Here is a 19,802-nt window from a genome sequence, read left to right as displayed (position 1 = left end):
TGTCAGCACAGAGCCTGATACAGGGCTCGAACCCATGAACTTCAAGATAATGACCACAACCGGATGCTTAACCAACTAAGCCACCCAGGTGCCCCTATATGACCTTTTAATACAGTCTTTGGGATCAGACTAATGTAAAATAAAATGAATTTTCTCCAAATATCTTCTCTCTCTTGTGAAAAAGATGAATTTTTTATTCAAAAAAGTGTTTTCAAGGTCATTTATTGCTATGAAACCAGTTTAAGGGTTCAAACATGTTGAGAATTGAAACCTAGGCTCACCGTGTATGGTTGCGCACGCTGTGAAATGCACAACTCCAGGGGGCGCCATTCGGATTATAAGCCAAATTGTGCAGTGCACCACCTGTGCAGCTGTGCATATCAATCCCGTGACTACTGAAAACGTTGCGGAGCCATGAAAGCCTTTTGGGTAGGGGAGGCTAGGTGTGAGAGCTGGGGCCACATGGATTGTGAGGCCAGAGTCTCATACATACAGCTTCCTCTCTCTCTAGGTTGACCTCCTCCCTTTTGGAGGCACTGGCCTAAGTTTTCTCTAAGCCTCATACCTTTGGTCTTCCTAAGGCTGTGGGGAAGGACCATCTGCCAGGGCCTGCAATCACTTCCTTGGCTTGTACAACTCAAAGTCCTCTGTAATCACTTGGCAACTAAGAAGAAAGGCCAGAAGAAGGCCCCCCCCCCCCCCCCACCGCCATGCCCCTAATCTTTACTGCTACCCTAATGGAGGCAGAGGTGGAGGGAGCTGAACTTTAAGTGACGTTCAGGTCATTTGGCCTCCAGACTTTTCTGTGTGATCTTAGCAAATCTTTAAGCGTCTCTGGGCCTCTGCCTCCCTATTTGCAAAACGAAGAGGACCTATTGCCATTCTTTCTCTGCCTCGTGGAAAAACCGACAAGAGAGAAAAACAGGTAGTGATGATTTCACAGAAAATGCAGAGAAATTCCAGCACCCCAATTATCGTCATTACACATCAAGAATTAGTGGACTGAGCGCCAGGAGGCCCTACTGAGCAGCTATAAAACCTCAAGCAAATCTTATGACTTCTCTGGGTCTTACCAGGTGCCAAACAGCAGACTTTGAACTAGATCAGCAGCTTGCTGGCCTTTTCACCACTAAGAGTCTGTTTTATTATTTCCAGACATCCCCCACAGACCTCATATTGTATAAGATTTTGTCCCCTAAGCTATATTTAGGTAGTTATGACAAGCTTAATAATTATTAAATGATTGCTGCCACCATAATAAAGGACATTTTCAGTTGGAAGAATTATGTGCTTACACAGCCGAAAGGCCTAGAACTGGTAATGGCTTCAGGCAAGGCTTGATCCAGCAGCTGTTACCAAGGACCTACGTTCTTCCAGTCTCTTGGCTCTGCCTCCTATGATGTGTCACAGGGTGGCTTCCAGAAGCTCCCGGCACTACCTGCTTTACTCATTTGTGATTGGCAAAAATCAGACAGCTTGCTTCCCAGTTAGCTCAAAGACAAGACCCAGAATTGAGACTCAGTTTACCCTGATTGGCCTGATTTGGGTCATGTGCCTTTTCCTGACCAATTGCTATAGCCTGGAGGATGAGATTATTCTGACTTGCTTAAACCAGTTAGGCCCCGCCCTTGGAATGGGGTCATTTCCGGCCATATCACATGGCTGGGAAATTCCCAGTACTGTTAGCAGGGGAATCAGGCAAGGGTGCTGTGGAACCTACGAGCAAGCTTCCTGCTGCATGTTTAGCAGTCAGTGAGACCTCAAACGGCCCATCGCCACTTCCGAGTGGCATGTGAGCTACTCACTAGTGACCTCTGGGATCTTGTGAGTTGGGTCGAGATGGCAACCCCGTCTGTGGGCGGCCACCTAACCATGTGAGCTGACGTCAGCCCAGCTAGCAGCAAGCTCCCTACTCTGTGGTTAGACCTGGCCTAGATGCAAGTTCACCCGTGTCCAGCTTCCAGTTCTCCGTCCCCATCTGAGCCTTCACAAATGGCTCAGTTGGGGACCCCAGGTGAACTGCCAGCTCTCCCGTTCCCAGGCCTACGACTGCCCTGTTCAGACACAAGGTAACACCGATGAGCTGCACTGGGCAAACAGGGTACGACAGAGACGCCCACGGCCAAACATCCACTGGGGCTCACTCGTCCATTGACTCACCATGCATTTACCAACATCTGGGCCAAATCGTGTCCCAGGGAGCCACAGTCAGGTGGGGAGACAGTGACGCCCCAGACCATTACAATTAAGTGTGGGAACACAGTGTGGGGGGCAGTGGGGGCCCAGGGACAGGGACAGACCCCTTCCCTTCCCAGGACAGAGACGTGAGCATCCACCCCAGCACACTCTCAGCAGCAAGGTCGCCTTGGCCCAGCCCCTGCCCTCCAGATCCTAAGGAAGCCCAGGGGCCTCTCTGGCAGCTCCGAGATCAGCAAAGTTGTGTCTGCCACTGTAGAAAAAATTTTTTAATGTTTCTTTCTTTCTTTGAGAGAGACAAACAGAGTGTGAGTGGGGGAGGGGCAGAGAGCCAGACACAGAATCCGAAGCAGGCTCCAGGCTCCGAGCTGTCAGCACAGACCTCGACATAGGGCTCGAACCCACAGACTAGAGCCGAAGTCAGGGGCTTAACTGACTGATCCATCCAGACGCCTCTCCCCCAGTACAGAATAGGAGTGTTCAACCCGGAACTGGGGACCTGACCCCGTAGGGCTTTACAGAATTCTTTCTGGCGCCTTCAGTGCAGCTCTGGGGCAGGGGCAGGCTGACTCAGCCTTCTGCCCACCTTCAGACCCATGTCTTCTTGGATCTTCAAAACCAGGTGGGGTTCGCTGGTTAAGGGGGTGCACGGTGGGGGAAACTTCCGCCGCACCCACCCCCTTTAACAGACACTTGAGATTCAACCATCCCTCGGTGTTAGGCACTCCCCGGACCTAGTCCCTTAAGTGAGTCACTGGTACTTCCGAGCACTCGTGTGGGTCTGTGGCGAATGAGGCCAGGGGTGCCTGGGATGGAGAAAGCCTGGCCAGTCCCCTTCTCAGCTTTGCTCAAATTAACTTGCTGTGCGGCTGGGGGCAAGTCCCTTTCCCTGTCAATCTCCTCATCCATAAAACAAGGGCTCCAGGCTAGTAAGTCTCTCTGGGGCTTTCCAGCTCTAACCATGCAGAATGTGAGCGTTCACAGTTCAGAAAAGAGGGAACAGGGGTAACTGAGTGGGGGGGGGGCGGTCTAGGGAGGAGGGGAGGCAGGAGGGCCATCTGGCCAGGGCCCCATAGACCAAAGGCCCCAAGTGTGGACTTTGGATGCTATCTCCAAACGGAATTACACTTAGGCACAGTATACATACAAACCCATAGAAACGAACAAACACAGGGGCGCCAGGGTGGCTCAGTCAGTTGAGCGTGGGACTTCAGCTCAGGCCATGATCTCTTGACTCGGTTTGTGAATTCAAGCCCTTCATGGGGCTGCTTGCTGCTGTCAGCATGGAGCCTACTTCCTGCTTTGGATCCTCTGTCCCCCTCTCTCTCTGCCCCTCCCCAACTTGTGTGCACGCTCTCTCTCTCAAAAATAAACTAACAAAAAGAAATGAACAGACATCAGCCTCCTTGCCAAAATACACCACCTACAAGGCCCATGAAGTTATATATACAGGGATTTTTTAAAATAAACTTTTTATTTTTGTAATTAATGTGAGATTTACAGAAGAGCTGCAAAGAGTGTAGAGTTTCCATATACCCCTTACCCAGTGTCAGTTTTCCTAATATTATCGTCTCACCCCTCAGTGGCATGTTTGTCAAAGCTAAAACAAAACAACACTGGGGTGCCTGGCTGGTTCAGTCGGTAGAGCATGGAACACTTGATCTCGGGGTTGTGAGTTCGAGCCCCACGTTGGGTGTAGAGATTAGTTAAAAATATTTTTTAAAAAATATTAAAGGGGCACCTGGGTAGCTCAGTCGGTTGAGCATCCAGCTCTTGAGTTTGGCTCAGGTCATGATCTCACGGAGTTTGTGAGTTTGAGCCCCACTTTGGGCTCCCTGCTGATGGTGCTGAGCCTGCTTGGGATTCCTTCTCTCTGGCTCTCCCCTGCTCACATGCTCTCTCTCTCTCTCTCAAAAAATAAATAAACTTAAAAAAAAAAAAAAAACCTTAAAACAAAACAATTCTGGTACATCTCTGTTGCTAAAGTCCAGACCTTATTTGGACTTAACCAGCTTTTCCATTAGCACTCTGTCTGATCCAGGAACCTACCCAGGCAACTATATTGTATCCAGTCTGCACATTTCCTAGCGTTCTCTGGTCTGTGACTGTTTCTGTCTTTCCATGCTTTTTATAACCCTGTTTTGAGGAGTCCTGGTCAAGTGTTTTATAAAATGTCCTTCAACTGGCATCCGTCAGAGGTGTTCTCCAGAGTCATGGGTTTGGGGGAAGAAAACCACAGAAGTGACATGCCCTTCTCATCACATGATATCAGGAGTACACGACATCCAGTCCACTCACTGCTGGTGACGTTAACCTTGATCACTTGGCCAAGGTGGTGTCGGCCAGCATTCTCCATTGCAAAGTTACTATTTTCCCATTTTCCGCTCTGTAGTTGAGAAGCTAGTCGAATGTCCAGTGCACGGTCAAGGGAAAGGGAGGGGTAATTAGGTTCCATCTCCTGGAGGGGAGAATCTACATAGATTAGTTGGAATTCTTTGGGAAGGAAAATTTATTTCTTCTTTCCCAGTTAGCTATCTATTCAATAATTTATTTCTTTTTTTTTTTTAATTTTTTTTTTCAACGTTTATTTATTTTTGGGACAGAGAGAGACAGAGCATGAATGGGGGAGGGGCAGAGAGAGAGGGAACACAGAATCGGAAGCAGGCTCCAGGCTCTGAGCCATCAGCCCAGAGCCCGACGCGGGGCTCGAACTCCCGGACCGCGAGATCGTGACCTGGCTGAAGTCGGACGCCCAACCGACTGCGCCACCCAGGCGCCCCTCAATAATTTATTTCTACCAGTGTGGACTCATGGATGTGTATTCTATACTTTTGGGTAATAATCCAATACTCTCTCTGTTATTTCTTTTATTGCTCTAATATTTGCAATTTGGGCCACTGGAGTGATTGGGCTCCTGAGTCCCTCTGACACAACTCATTCTTTTGTGTTTTGAGTACTTTCCAATTCTGGTGCCTCCAGATGTTCCAGGCTCACCTTTTCCCTCTCCCAGCCCAACAATCAGCCATTGCTCCAAAGAAATAGTATATTTTTAAAATGAATCCTCCATGGGGCGCCTGGGTGGTTCAGTCAGCGAAGTGTCCGACCTCAACTCAGGTCATGATCTCACAGTTGTGAGTTCGAGCCCCGCGTCGTGCTCTATGCTGACAGTGTGGAGCCCGCTTGAGATTCTGTCTCTCTGCTCGTCCCTTGCTTGTGCTATCCCTCTCAAAAATAAATAAACATTAAAAAAAAATTGGGAGGCGCCTGGGTGGCTCAGTCGGTTGGGTGTCCAACTTCGGCTCAGGTGACGATCTCGCAGCCTGTGAGTTCAAGCCCCATGTCGGGCTCTGCACTGATAGTTCAGAGCCTGGAGCCTGCTTCAGATTCTGTGTCTCCCTCTCCCTCTGCCCCTCCCCTGCTCTCGCTCTGTCTCTCTCTCAAAAGCAAAATAAAAACATTAAAAAAAATTTTTTTAACTAATTCTGCAATTACTATCTTGTCAGTGGTCCAAATACATCGCACTGCATTTGAATACATGATGAAAAAAAGTTATCTTGTTCAATTACTGCTTAAAACACACATTAATTTTTTTGCAGCCCTACTGTGATGTCTTTTTACAATATACTAGGAGATGGGGTGCCTGGCTGGCTCAGTCAGAGGAGCATGTGACTCTTGATCTCAGGGTCGTGAGTTCAAGCCCCATGTAGAGACTACTTAAAATAAATATGTGAATAACTTGGGCCACCTGGGTGGCTCAGTCGGTTCAGCATCTAACTCTTGATTTCAGCTCAGGTCATGATCTCACGGTTCATGGGATCAAGCCCTGCCTCAGAGTCCGGCTCTGCACTGACAGCATAGAGCTCGCTTGGGATTCTCTCTCTCCCGCTCTCTGCCCCTCCTCTGCTCTTTCTCATACATACATACATATGTACATAAATAACTTAAAAAAGTATACTAGGAGCATAGAAACAGGGGAGGGACCTGTGATCTTTTCTCCACTTCCAGGAGTCCTTGATGAATTTAACCTCTGTGTTCTGCTAAAGCTTGGGTCACCCTTCCTACAGAGGTGACCTGGCTCCTGGGTCCTCCCCAGTCTGAGCTGCCCAGAGGAGCTATCAAAGGCCAAGGTAATTCCTGGATCCTTTCTCTCTCCAGGTCCCCCATCCCCCGCCAAGGAGATAAGCAGTCCTGGACCTCTGCAGACCTCACCCAGGCTGGCCAGGTGCAGGCAGGCTCCAGGAAGGAAGCTGGCAAGCCCAGCCACCAAGACAGACAAATGTGGGCAGGGCACCATTACATCCAGAGTGTTCCTGGGAATTAGGGCCAAGGTTTGCAAAATCCAGCCGTAAGTGGAGCAGGGGTTCCCCGGAGCAGCCCTGGGTTCTGCAGAAGAGTCAGCTTCTCAGGAAAGAGCAGCTTTCATGAGCCGGAAGAGGGCGAGACTTCAGCTCACGGCTCACTTTGGGAGGGCACATAGCCGCGTGACTCATCACCGGTCGTGCCGGCTACAACTGGCCCAGCGCTGGACCTCCCAGAGGAGGTCCCAGGCAGGCAATCAATGCCGCACGTAGGGACACAGGCCCAGTGCTGGGGGAGCCCTGGGGAGGAAGGAAAGTAGCATTTGAAGAGTCTCAGGCAGGCCTCACAGAGGAGGTGACATCATCAAAAAGATGAATGGAATTGGCCAGGCAGCAGTCCGGAGGGAAGGAGGGGAGGGCACTCCCAGCCAAGGAAGAGGCAGATGTAAAGGGCTGGCACAGGGCCCGTGGCCTAGAGAGTAGTCCATAAATGTGAGGCATTATTGTTGTGGTTGACTTATCATCGTGACGGTTGTTAACCTGGACTTGTTTCTTAATATTTTTACTATCTTACAGGTACTTACTACAATGAATAAACGCCGAATGTCACTGAGTTTTTCTTACCTATAAAAGGGCTGCTGTGAAGATTAGGGGTACAGGGGCACCTGGGTGGCTCAGTCGATTGAGGATCTGACTACGGACGGACGGCTCAGGGCATGATTTCATGGTTCACGAGTTCGAGCTCCATACCGGGCTCTGTGCTGACAGCTCAGAGCCTGGAGCCTGCTTCAGATTCTGTGTCTCCCTCTCTCCTCTCTCTCTCTCTCTCTCTCTCTCTCTCTCTCTCTCTCTCTCTCTCTCTCAAAAATAAATAAACATTAAAAAATGTATATAAAAGAGAAAACATAGTAACACATTAAAAAAATGTTTTTAATTAAAAAAATTAAGATTAGGGCCACAGCATACACAACGCTCAGTGGAACAGCTGAGACCAGCTGTGGGCCCCAGTGGCCTCGTTTTCCCTCTCTTCTTGGCTGGTGGCCAGCCCCTGGGGTTGTGCATGGGGGGCACAGGAGGGAACACTTTGGGATCTTTAAAGCTGATGGGCAACAAAACAGGGACTTGGGTAGGCAAGGTCAGGCAAGCCCAGGGGAACAGCTTCAGGGACCGGGTACAAATGCACGCTCCCTCCGCCTGGGCCCTGAGTCTTCTGTGGCCTCCTAAAACCAGCAGGCACTGGAGGCTCGCTGCCTCAAAGAGAGCTGTGTGACCCTGGGCAAGTGACGTGTCTTTTCTGAATCTCTGAGTTTTTTGTTTCCTCAGCTCTGCAAGTGCATTAAAAGCCATGCACAACAATGTCCAAAGCCCACTCCCTGCAACAGCTATATAAACAAATAAATAACGAATCCTAGAAATAACATCCAATAACAGAATGGATTAACGACTAGTGGTATATTCCTAAAATGGAATATTATTCAATCGTAAAATAAATAAGTCATAGGTATATAGGCAATAGAAATGTATTTTTTTTTAATGTTTATTTATTTGGGGGGAGGGGGGAGGGGGCAGAGAAAGACAGAGACACCGAATCTGAAGCAGGCTCCAGGCTCCAAGCCGTCAGCACAGAGTCCTGACAGCACAGAGCCCGATGCGGGGCTTGAACTCACAAGCAGTGAGATCATGACCTGAACCGAAGTCGGACGCTTAAGCGGACACTTAACCGACTGAGCCACCCAGGAGCCCCAACAGAAATGTATTTTAAAAAACAATGTTAGGGGTGCTTGGGTGGCTCAGTCGGTTAAGTGTCCGCCTTCAGCTCAGGTCACGATCTCGCGGTCCGTGAGTTCGAGCCCCGCGTCCGGCTCTGGGCTGATGGCTCAGAGCCTGGAGCCTGCCTCCAATTCTGTGTCTCCCTCTCTCTCTGTCCCTCCCCCATTCATGCTCTGTCTCTCTGTGTCTCAAAAATAAATAAATGTTAAAAAAAAAATTCAAAAAACAATGCTAGGGGCGCCTGGGTGTCTCAGTTGGTTGTGTGTCCGACTCTTGATTTCAGCTCAGGTCATGATCCCAGAGTGGTGGGATGGATGGAGTCCTGCCTTGGGCTCCACACTGAGCCTGCTTGAGATTCTCTCTCTCTCCTCTCTCTCTCTCTCTCTCTCTCGCCCGCTCTCCCCTTCTGCCCCTCTCCCCCACTTGCACTCTCTCTCCAAAAAGTTAAAAAAAAAATGCTATGTTGTGAGTGTCTGGCTGGTTCAGTGGGTAGAGCATGACACTCTCGAAATCAAGGGTGTGGGTTCGAGCCCCATGTTGGGTATAGAGATTACTTAAATTCAGGAAGGGCGCCTGGGTGGCTCAGTCGGTTAAGCATCCGACTTCGGCTCAGGTCATAATCTCACGGTTCGTGGGTTCGAGCCCCGCATCGGGCTCTGTGCTGACAGCTCAGAGCCTGGAGCCTGTTTCCGATTCTGTGTCTCCCTCTCTCTCTGCCCCTCCCCCACTCACACTCTGTCTCCCTCTGTCTCAAAAATAAATAAACGTTAAAAAAAAAAATTCGGGAAAGTGGTCCTTCAGGATGGGAGGGAGGCTGCACTGGACGCATGTGGAAGGTCTCAAAGGTACTGACTGGTGTGGGTCTAGTTTTTATTTTATTTTATTTATTTATTTTGGGGGGGGGTCTAGTTTTTAAATTAGCTAGCGAACACATGGATGCTTGATTGTAATTATTATTAGCCGTTAAACTGCACATGGTGTCTTTTACAATAAAATTTTCTGTATATAACACTAATACCTACCTTCTAGGATGCAGGCCTCTCTGATAGGGCAGAGAAAATGTGAGTAAAGTATTGGCACAGTAAGCTCTCAGTTTTGAGTGCTTTGGCTCCCTAAGCCTCAGTTTCCCCATCTTCAAAGTAAGCTGGTGGCACTGCTGAGGCTTTGTTCTCCAGCTTGTGGGTTCTGTGTTCCCTTTGTTCACACACACACACACACACACACACACTGGAGGGCAGGTGTCAGGACCCATCCTCTCTCCAGTCTCCCCACTGCCCTGTCACTGGTAATTTCGAAAGTGGCAAAGATGACACCCGGGGCCCTGGAATGGGAGCTCCTAGCCCTAGTTCCAATCCTTTCCAAATGGGGCAATTAGGCCTTTTCTGAACTTCTCGAGGATAAAATAGGCATAGCAATCTGTTTTCCTCCTCTAAGCCCATGGGTTAATAGTGGAAAGTGCTGTGCTCCAGTAAGAGACCATGACTGGTTGACCTGGGAACCTAAAAGCGTTCTCACGGTGGGGGTGGGTGGCATCCGTGAGCCGTGAGAGACTATTCTGTGACCGCTCACATGGTGATTGGTGTAAACGTACCTCTTTGCCTGGTTTTCCGCCTCGGTCACTGTGTACTTCCTGGTTGTACTTTTCTATCCTGCTAAGTGTCCTCACCACGACCCCACTGCTGTGTACCTGCTCCAGTCACGGTGTGCCTGTTGACTGTCCCTGTCTCAGTCTGAAAGGTGCCTGTCTTTGCAATTATGGACCTACCTCCAACGCTGTGTACACCAACCTCTGTGTACCTGATTCACTCAGCGCGACCGTGACTGTCCCGCGGTCGGTCGGGGCGGACTTGTCGGGCGCTCCTAGGTCTGAACGTGCGTGGCTGTACCTGTACCGGCCCTCGCATCGCTGTGCGCACTCCGGTGAGTCCGCGCGCACCTGGCTCGGCCCACGCCTCCCGGACGCCGGCTGGCTGTGCGCTCCGGTCCCGCAGACGTCGGCGCCGCGGGGGCCCCGTGCCGCGTCCTGCGTGCGGCGTCCCGCGTCCCCGCCCCCCTTCGGGCCCGGCCGGCTGGCGCGCACCGGCTGCGGGGGCGGGGCCGGAGGCCGGGGCGGGGCGCCGCGGGGGCGGAGCAGGAAGGGGCGGTGGCCGCTCCGCCCCCTGCCGCCCGGGCCGGCAGCCGCCTCCCCTGCCCGGCTTCCGCGTCACGGTGCCGAACGCCACCTGCCTTCTCCGTATAAAGGCGCCACCGGCCTCGCCCCCAGGACTCGGCCCCATGGAGACGCCGCGGGCCGCGGCTGGCGCTCGGCGGGGTGAGGCGCGTGGCGGGGCGGGGGGCGCGGACCCCGGGGGCGGGTGGGCGGCGCGGGGAGGGCTCCGGCCGGTCCGGAGGGGAGGGATGTGGGGCGGGTCTCTCCGATTTCGCCGGTCCCCGGGAACCCCTCTAACTTAGCCCAAGTTGGGGGGAGCCTCGGGGAGGGGGGCTGAGGTCCGGAGGGGGGCCGAGGGGCCGCGGAGCTCGGGGCCGCGACAGCCTCCGCGTCACCCGCGCCCGGCGGCCAACCAGAGTTTCCCAGCAACTTTTCTCGCCAGTGGGTCGCCTCGGAAACTTCCCCCCCTCCCCCCTCCCCGGCCGGGGAGTCCGGCCGCGGGCCCTGCGCCTCCTCGGCCTGGGCTCCGAGCGCGGGGCGGGCGGAGGCGCTGACCTCAGCGGGGAAGCCCCCGGTACCCCCTCCCCCCCGCCAGCGCCCGTCCAACCCCGGGTTTCCATCAGAGAGCCCCGCCCCGCAGCTGTGGGGGCGCGGCGACGTCCTCCGAGGCCTCCCAGGACTTCTGGCTCCCCTGGGTTGCCACGGGACTAGGGGCGGGGTAGGAAGTGGAGTCAGACAGCGTAAGTTCAAGTCCTTGCGCCACCAGCTAACAGCTGGATGACCTTAAGCAAGTTCTTGAAGTCTGTGGCTCAGCTTCATCCTGTATATACTGGGAATGATGACTCCTAGCTGGGACAGCTTTCGAGAGGGTAGGAGAGGTGACACGTGCGGCCGGCTTTGCCCGTTGCCACCAGTCAGTGTGGTCTCAACCTGTTGGGTGGGGTAGGGGCTGGAGAGGGGTAGGAGAGAGAGCCACTCCCATCTTTAATTCTTGTGGTTGTCCTACAGGAGCCGTGACAGGTGCTTTCCATCGGTGTGAGCTGTGAGTGGCAGGTGGAGAGAGGTCCACTCAGGAAGCCAGCCCCACCATGAGTCTGTGGGAACTTGACAGTCGTAGCTGCCAAGGTACTCCCAGGCCGGATCAGGAGCCCAGCACTGAGGAGGCATCGGCTGTGGAGCTACAGATGAAAGTTGATTTCTTTCGGAAGCTAGGCTACTCATCTGCTGAGATCCACAGTGTCCTGCAGAAACTGGGGGTGCAGGCCGACACCAACACGGTGCTGGGCGAGCTGGTCAAACATGGGTCAGCAGCCGAGCGGGAGCGCCAGGCTTCCCCGGACCCCTCTGCTCAGCTCCCCCTGGTCCCCCGGGGTGGGGGCACCCCCAAGGCTCCCACCCTGGAGCCCTCACCCCCAGAGGAGAACAAGGAGGGCAGCGACCTGAGGCCTGTGGTCATCGATGGGAGCAATGTGGCCATGAGGTACGTGTCATTTCTGGGGCTAAGACCAGGGCCTGTGGCTGGGAATGGTGGCCATGTGTCTCTACACCTGTGGTAAAGAGGCCTTCAGGAAGGAGTGTGACCTGTTTTCACAGACCTGTCTAGAGGAAGGGAAGGCCTTTTACTGAGGCTCTACGATGTGCCAAGAGACTCCCTTAATCCTTACGGCGTCTTGGAAGTGGGTCTGTTAGGAATGTTTCCGGGATGAGAACAGAGGCTCAAAGACGTGCTCATGGGCTCAGTATTGGTAAGTGGTAGAGCAAGGATTCGAACTTAAGCCCTTCTGTCTCTGGAGTTCACCTTAGGCACTACGTCTCTCCCTGAAGGCCAGCACTCAATCTCAGTTCCTCTCCTGTGACATCAGGCAGCTTGGTGTAAGGGGAGTAGACTGTGGGGCCAGCTCCTCCGTGTAGGAGCCAGTCACTTGATGTCCGGGAGCTTTCTCTGCTCATCAGTAAGACCCAGCCAACCCCTGCTCAGGTGACATTTGTGAGGAGGGGCGGCACAGAGCCTGGAGAGAGACGGAAGCTCAGTAAGCTGTAGTTGTTCTTACTGCTGTTACTTAGGGTCTGGGGCCTCTGAGGCCTTGTTGTGCCAGACCTGGACCCCCAAGGAAGCAGGCCCAGGTACTGAGGCCTTTGTCGCTGTGACCAAGAGTGACCTCAAGGATCTGGCTTACATGGGGGGTGAGGGCAGGTCAGCTGTGACTTGGGTTGCCTCTGCTACAAATGAGGCACCTGGGCCCCAGGGCCAAAGCCAGGACTCCATCCCAGTAACAGTCCCCTCTCCACAAAGACTGTCACAGGGAATGGGGGCAGGTGAAGGCAGGGGCCACGGCTGTCACTGACCCCACGGAGCACAAGCCTGCTTTCAATCCAGGCTGCTCCCTCTGGCCCTGCTTTCTCCCGGTCCTTCCAAAGTGGTTGCTGAGTCAGGGCTGGGTGGATCGTTCACCAGGAAAAGTTCCAATGGGCGTGGAGAGGGAGCCCCCAGACTCAGGGTGGGGCCTGGAGAGGGTTCTTTGTGCCAGAGGGGTCTCCCAGGTGGGCTGCCTAAGGCTTCAGTACCCAGAGCCCCTCCCACTCCCAGCCCAGCTGGGCCAAGTCAGCTGTAGGGCTGGTCCTGGCCCAGCTCAGTATGGATGCAGGTGGCCTGTTCTAGCCACCTTTGGATCAGTCTTCCCGTCTCGGAAATGGGCTGAGCCTAGGTGGGAGGTTGGGTAGAGCTGGCTGCCACACGGCTAGCGGCAGCTGGTTACAGTCTGTGCTTTGAGCATTAGGGGGTTCCTTCTCAGGCTCCAGCAGCCTGTGGCTGGGCGAGGAGCTGCATGGGTCTGTGACTTCTTCCCCTGGAGGCTTGGGTGGGCTGCACCAAGCTAAGGCTGCCTGCCAAGGACTGTCTTCCCACCCCCTCCCTCCCCAGGGGCAGCCATGTGCTCTGTGTGTTTGTATCCAGGCAGGAGGAGGAGGGGCCTGGGCGGGAGGAGGGGGTGGCCCCGAGAGGAGCTGGGCCGGAGAGGCACCGCCTTGGGGGTTTCTGAGCTGGGGCTGTAGCAGGAGGGGAATTCCTGCCTCAAACTTCCTGTCTCAGCTGCTGCTGGGTTCCTGCCCTGCCGCCCCCTCCCCCCCAAGGGCAGACAGACCAGCCCCCACCGTATGCAAATCGTGGGGAAATTCACCTCTGTTTCCTTCTAAGGGAATTTTTCTCTTGTAGCTGGGCCCAGCCCAGGCAGATCTCTTTACCTGGGTAGCCTGGCCTAGCCCTGCCCTCTATCCTAGGGTGGGAGCAGCTGAGCCCGAGTCCCTACATCCTCACACATCTTAGCCAGTCCCCTCACCTTCTGGGCGAACGGGACTGCGGTGGGGGAGGGAGGATGTCTGGTTTTCCTGTGCCAGCACAGCTTCCTCCATTGCAACAGGAGGGACTAAAGTTAGCTCTAGGGAGGCACTCCTGGCCTGGCTTGACTTGAGGGACTACATCATGGGCTCTACTCCTGCCAAGAGCAAGGCTCTCCCTACCTGCCTCAGGAGTGCTTTCGGGGCTAGGACAGCTGCGGGCAGACTTGTCCCCAGCTCAGGCTTTTGATGCCCAGAGGCAGTACTCTGTCCTTGAAAGCTGTGGCATCCCATGAAGTCCTAGGGCTGGCAGATGCTGGCCTCGGATGGGCCATGTGCACGTACGTACGTGTGTACAGAAGCAGGTCAGTGGGTGCATGTGCTGACTGCTTACCTGAGCCAGGGAGCCGAGCCAGGGGATGATCACGTTCCCAATGCGGAGACAGCAGAAGGCCCAGGGAGGGGCATCATGAAGACAAACCAGGGACCTAAGCCATACTGGAAGGTCAGGGAGGCTTCTCCGAGGCAGTGCCGTTTCACACGGGTCCCAAAGAGCAGGAGTTTGGCCGCTGCACTCTTGTCTCTTGTTCCCAGCCTGCCCCTACCTCTTAGCACCTTGTTCAGACTTAAATTTGAGGGCTTTTCCTTCTGCTAGATAAACTTCAGGTCTTGCTGTTAAGGGACTAGAACAGCAAGCCAGTAGCCCCAGATGTGGGTTCAAGTTCTGTCTCCTACCACCAGCTAGGGAACCTTGGGTGAGTGGCAGAGCCTGAGTTTCCTTCATTGTGGCTTTGTTAAGGATGAAGACAGAAGGTGCGGGCCTCATCTGGCCCCCAGTGGGAGCTCGGTGCCCGCTGACCGCTATCTGCCCCAAGGCCAGGGCTGGTACTTTGTACCTGTCTGAGCATCAGCATCCGTGGTGGTTATGAGCACAAGCCTGGGGCTCGCGTCTCTGTTTCACCATTGCCACAACTTCTGTGCTCTGTAGACCAGTTTTCTCATCTGAATGAAGGGGAAAGGGGCCTTTGATGATAGCACCCTCCTCAGAGGCTTGCTGACAATTCAGTGTTAAGCACTTGGTTAGAGCCTGGCTCACAGCCCTCAGTAAATGTGAACTTTTTATTATAAAGGAGCCCGGTGGACAGTGGGGAGGCCCCGCCACCTGGCAGGGATGAGCGCTGCCTTCAGCTGGACTTTGCCCCCCTACGATTTATGGAGACCTTCAGACCCGGGAGCCCCAGCCTATCCCCCAGACAGCCTCTGTGCCCTGCAGCTGCCCCACCTGCCTCTCTGTCTTCTCGTGGGGCTATCACCCACCCCAAAGCTACCCACAGGATGTGGTTGGCTGTGGCCTTGCCTCCTTTGTGTAACGTTTATTCTGTTTCGTTTCACCAAGCGTAAGAGACTGAGAGCTGTTCACGGAGGGGTGAATGAGGCGTAGGGGCTGTTGAGGAGGGAGCTGCAGCTGGTCCCGTCCAGCGCCCCCAGCCCGGGCCTAGAGCCCTTCTACAACACCCAGGGTTCCCTGGGGGTCCCCTGGCCTCCTCTTATCCTCCCAGGAAGCCTCCACTTTGCTGGACTGTCTCTGGCCTCAAGCAAACAGGAAAGTTATGCTGCTGACATGGGCCCTTCTTTCAGAGGCTGCAGGCTACCAGGCCCATTTTACAGATACGGAAACTGAGCCAGAGCAAGCTAGCAGCCCCTCAGGGCTGGCTTCTGGATCCAGCCACATTTGGACGGGGTGAAATCTAGTCATCAGACCACAGCAGGGAGTGTCCCATCTCCAGCTCCCCTGCTAACAGAGAGTCCCCTGGTGTCTTCCTGACTGTCTTTCTGCCTCAGGTCATGCCCTCCCCAGAAGGGTGAGGAAAGGACAGGGCGGTCCGGGTCTGGGCGTTTGGGGGAATTGGTAGTCTTGGGAGGAAAAGCAATGCCCTTTCACTTTCAGACTGAAAGGTTCCTCAGTGGCCTCTCCCACTCTGTCACTGCTGGCCTGTGTTGGACAATGGATCCTGGCTCCTTCCCCTTCGCCCTCCTGAGTCCCAGCCCCTGGGGCTTGTGTAGGACTGAACTTTAATCCATGTTTAATCCAGAACAATCTGGTTTCTCCTCAGTTAGCTGGGGCTCGTCCCTTCCCACCCCCACCCGCAGCACCGCCCAGCGGCCGAGGGAGGGGTGGTGACTCAGTGTGCCTGTGTGCATCTACGTCCCCGTGGTCCCAGCACCCCCGGGTGGGGCGGGAACCAGAAGGCTGCCAGAGCCTTTCCCCCACCCCCAGGTGTGTTGCAAGCGGCCTGACCCTCCCCCACATGGGAAGCGGGTGCCGCCAGATTCCTGGGCGTCTCCTCACTGTCGGGAGATGGAACTTCAGGGAAAGTCCCCGGTCTGGCCATCCCGGACGCTGTGGGAACCAGCAGGGAATGCAGGCCTTGGGCCAGAGGGCAGTGAGCTGAGCCCAGGGCAGGGGCCCGCAGAGCCACGCCCTGCCTGCGGCTCGGGATGGCAGGCCAGCCACCCTCCAGGGCTGACCCTGTGCCCCTTCTTCTTCCCAAGCCATGGGAATAAGGAGGTGTTCTCCTGCCGGGGCATCCTCCTGGCGGTGAACTGGTTTCTGGAGCGGGGCCACACAGACATTACGGTATTTGTACCATCCTGGAGGAAGGAGCAGCCTCGACCTGACGTGCCCATCACAGGTGAGTGGCACCTTTGGGTGGGGGGGCGCACTACCCCAGCCGGGCTTTTTCCCCAGGGAGACGGTTTGGGTGTGACTGACCACTTCTGGGCCTCAAGCAGGGACCAGCTTGGTTTGTTTTTGTTTTTGCTTTTTACTGTTTGTTTATTTTTGAGAGAGGAAGCGAGCATGAGCGAGGGGGGCGGGGAGGGGCACTGAGATCGGGGACAGAGGATCCCAAGCGGGTTCCGGGCTCTGCACTGACAGCAGAGAGCCCAACGCAGGGCTCGAACTCACCAACTGTGAGATCGTGACCGAACCAAAGTCGGATGCTTAACTGACTAAGCCACCCAGACGCCCCAGGGACCAGCATTTGTTTCCCTGGCTTCTGCTGTCCTCTGCCCCTGCCTGCCTTGGTGTACCTGGAGTTCGGAGCTCCTGTGCCTGGCCACCCAGAGGCTCTGGGTCCAGATGGGGCTCTGACCTGTGCTGCCACTGCCTCCCAGACCAGCACATCCTGCGGGAACTGGAGAAGAAGAAGATCCTGGTGTTCACCCCGTCGCGCCGGGTGGGCGGCAAGCGCGTGGTGTGCTATGACGACCGCTTCATCGTGAAGCTGGCTTTTGAGTCCGACGGCGTCGTGGTCTCCAATGACACGTACCGGGACCTCCAGGGCGAGCGGCAGGAGTGGAAGCGCTTCATCGAGGAGCGGTTGCTCATGTACTCCTTCGTCAACGACAAGTACGTTCCTGGCTCCCGGGCCCCGGGGTCCCAGGGGAGAAGCCGGACGTGTCCTCTGGCACGGGGCTTTGTTGCGGGGAGCTCTGCTGGGGCCGCGGCCTTGTATGCAGGCAGCTTTGGGAGTGAGTGCAGGGGACTCACCACCAGGTAAAAGGGGCCAGGCTAGGCCAGGGGATCTGAATGTGGAGTTGCCGAAGCTTCTGTGATAGGTAGGATCTGGTCAGTGGTTCCCAGCGCTCGGTCTCTGGCCAGAGGCCGGCGGATGGATGCAGCCTTGGTTGCAGATTTTCAGGTTGCTGGCCTCCCCACGCCCTCAGGGAGTGCCCAGCAAGAGAACTGCCCTGGCGGGGTCCTCCTCCCCTCCCTTGGGGCATTCCCGCCCTGGGCCCGGAGGTGTCCTGCAGTTTCCGAACAGCAGTTTCCGGAGCTGCTCTCCCACCTACCCTGCAGGTTCATGCCCCCCGATGACCCCTTGGGCCGTCACGGGCCAAGCCTGGACAACTTCCTGCGGAAGAAGCCACTCACAGCTGAGCACCGGAAGCAGCCGTGTCCCTATGGTAAGAGACCCAGCTGCCCCCTCACTCCTTCCCCTTCCTCTCTCATCCAAGGCAGCCTGGGCCCCCGAGTGCTTCCTCTCCGAGACCACCCAGCCCCACGTTTCCTGTGCCCCACCTTTCCCCCTCCCAGCCCTGGTTCTGGAACCCCTTGCTTAGAGACCCCCTTATTCTCTTCCAGGGAGGAAATGCACCTATGGGATCAAATGCCGGTTCTTCCACCCAGAGCGGCCCAGCCGCCCCCAGCGCTCTGTGGCTGATGAGCTCCGTGCCAGTGCCCTCCTCTCACTCCCTAGGGCCCCGAGCAAGGAGAAGAGTGGCCGGCGGCCTTCACCTTCATCCCAGCCCGGCTCTCTGCCGGCAGAGCATGAGCAGGGCAGCCTAGATGGGAAGAAGCTGGGAGCCCGGGCATCGCCAGGGCCGCACCGAGAGGGTCTGACACAGACCTTCGCCCCAGCGGGCAGGAGCCTCCCACCTAGCGGGCGCAGCGGCAGCAGCTTTGGGCCCGCAGACTGGTTCCCACAGACGCTGGATTCTCTCCCGTACAACTCCCAAGAGTGCCTGGACTCGGGCATCGGCTCCCTGGAGAGCCAGATGTCAGAACTGTGGGGGGTCCGAGGAGGAGGCCCTGGAGAACCCGGCCCGCCTCGGGGCCCTTATGCTGGCTACGGCCCCTACGGGGCCGAGCTCCCGGCCGCTCCAGCCTTCCCTACTTTTGGACGGGCCGTGGGTGCCGGCCACTTCAGTGTCCCTGCTGACTATGCCCCGCCGCCAGCTGCCTTTCCACCCCGAGAGTATTGGTCTGAGCCGTACCAGCTGCCCCCACCCACCCCAGTCCTGCCGGAGCGGCAGGTGCCAGGCCCCGGGGCCGACCGGGGCCCGTGGGCCGGGGCCGGGAGCCTAGCCAAGGAGCGAGCCAGTGTGTACATCAAGCTGTGCGGGGTGTTTCCCCCGCACCTGGTGGAGGCCGTGATGGGGCGCTTCCCTCAGCTCCTGGACCCCCAGCGGCTGGCTGCCGAGATCCTTTCTTACCAGCCCGGGCACCCCAGCGAGTGACCCAGCCGTGCGGCTGCCGGCCCTAAGGCTGGACAGAGGGAGGAGTAAAGTAGGGAAGGGAACCCACAAACCAAAGATACTGTAGGATTGGTCCTGGCCCACCCGGCACCTGGAGCCGGCTGCCGAGTGGGGCAGGAACGATCACCCTGTTGATGCACATTGTATCTGTAGTTTAAGGAGACGCCGCCGTAAAGGCGTCAGTCCGTGGCTGAAGCCCAAACCCTCCTTTCTCTCAGAGGGCGGGGAGGGAGGTGGTGGGGAGCAGAGGCCTGGGCTGGGGGCCCTGCGCGCGACCCCCCACCTCCGCCCCACCCCTGGGATGCCGGCCTCGGCTGGCTAGTTAGGCACTGTGTGCCTGCCCTCCAAGGGCCCCTCCTGTACGCCAATGAGTCCTCATCAGTGCTCTCGCAGGGCACCGGGCCTCATGTTAGTAAGCAAGATGCTTCTTAATAACCCACCTTCTGACCTACTCTGTTTGCAGCGTCCTTGCCCCCGCGGGGGGTGGGGTGGGGGGAGCGGTCCAAGGGCCCTCTGTCCCCACCCCCTCTTCCCTTCCTTCTATACTGAGTCCTCTCGCCCTTCCCCGAGGGTGGGGACACGTATTTGTGTGTGTACAGGTGTCATGTTAACTACTTTAAGTGGAAGTCCTCGTGCTCCCTTAACACGTCAATAAAGTACAATGTGAGCCCCTTTAAGAGATGCTGGTCTTTGTTGTACCCGGGGGTTGAGCCGGCCTTTGGGCAACGGAGGTCGGCAGGTGGGCACCAAAGTGCTCAGCCCCCCAGGGGTGGAGGCTTCCTTTACTGAGAGAAGGCGGTGGGGGGACACAGGATTGGGCTGTTCCCCTTTTCTGTGCTGGGACCGGAGCTCAGGGCAGAAAACTATCTGGCTGAGAATAGGGCTTCGAGGAGAGTTTGGGAGAGAAGGGGGTGGGGAAGCCCTTGGGTGCTCGGCTCAGGCACCATCTTCCCAGACACTGCGGTGTTCTAGAGGCCGAGCTACACAGCGGAGCAGGGGGCGCCTGGGGGGCAGCC

At 55.9% G+C, this 19,802-nt stretch overlaps 1 protein-coding gene across 3 annotated transcripts; it reads left to right on the top strand.

Moving 5' to 3' along the window:
• Positions 1-10,438: 10,438 nt before the first annotated feature.
• Positions 10,439-19,463, top strand: ZC3H12A (zinc finger CCCH-type containing 12A). Of its 3 annotated transcripts, none has more exons than XM_047872636.1 (6): positions 10,439-10,575; positions 11,422-11,893; positions 16,300-16,439; positions 16,924-17,158; positions 17,609-17,715; positions 17,894-19,463. In XM_047872636.1, the coding sequence occupies exons 2-6, from the start codon at positions 11,502-11,504 to the stop codon at positions 18,766-18,768; spliced, it is 1,749 nt and encodes a 582-aa protein (XP_047728592.1). In that variant the 5' UTR covers positions 10,439-10,575; positions 11,422-11,501; the 3' UTR covers positions 18,769-19,463. The 3 variants fall into 3 exon arrangements, with proteins under 3 accessions (XP_047728592.1, XP_047728594.1, XP_047728593.1); XM_047872638.1 differs by having other exon boundaries at positions 10,483-10,580; XM_047872637.1 differs by lacking the exon at positions 10,439-10,575 and adding an exon at positions 11,146-11,282.
• Positions 19,464-19,802: the final 339 nt, after the last annotated feature.

The sequence above is a fragment of the Prionailurus viverrinus genome, chromosome C1 (genome assembly GCF_022837055.1).
Source record: "Prionailurus viverrinus isolate Anna chromosome C1, UM_Priviv_1.0, whole genome shotgun sequence".
Classification (NCBI taxonomy): domain Eukaryota; kingdom Metazoa; phylum Chordata; class Mammalia; order Carnivora; family Felidae; genus Prionailurus; species Prionailurus viverrinus.
This window is presented reverse-complemented; position numbering and strand designations above follow the sequence as displayed.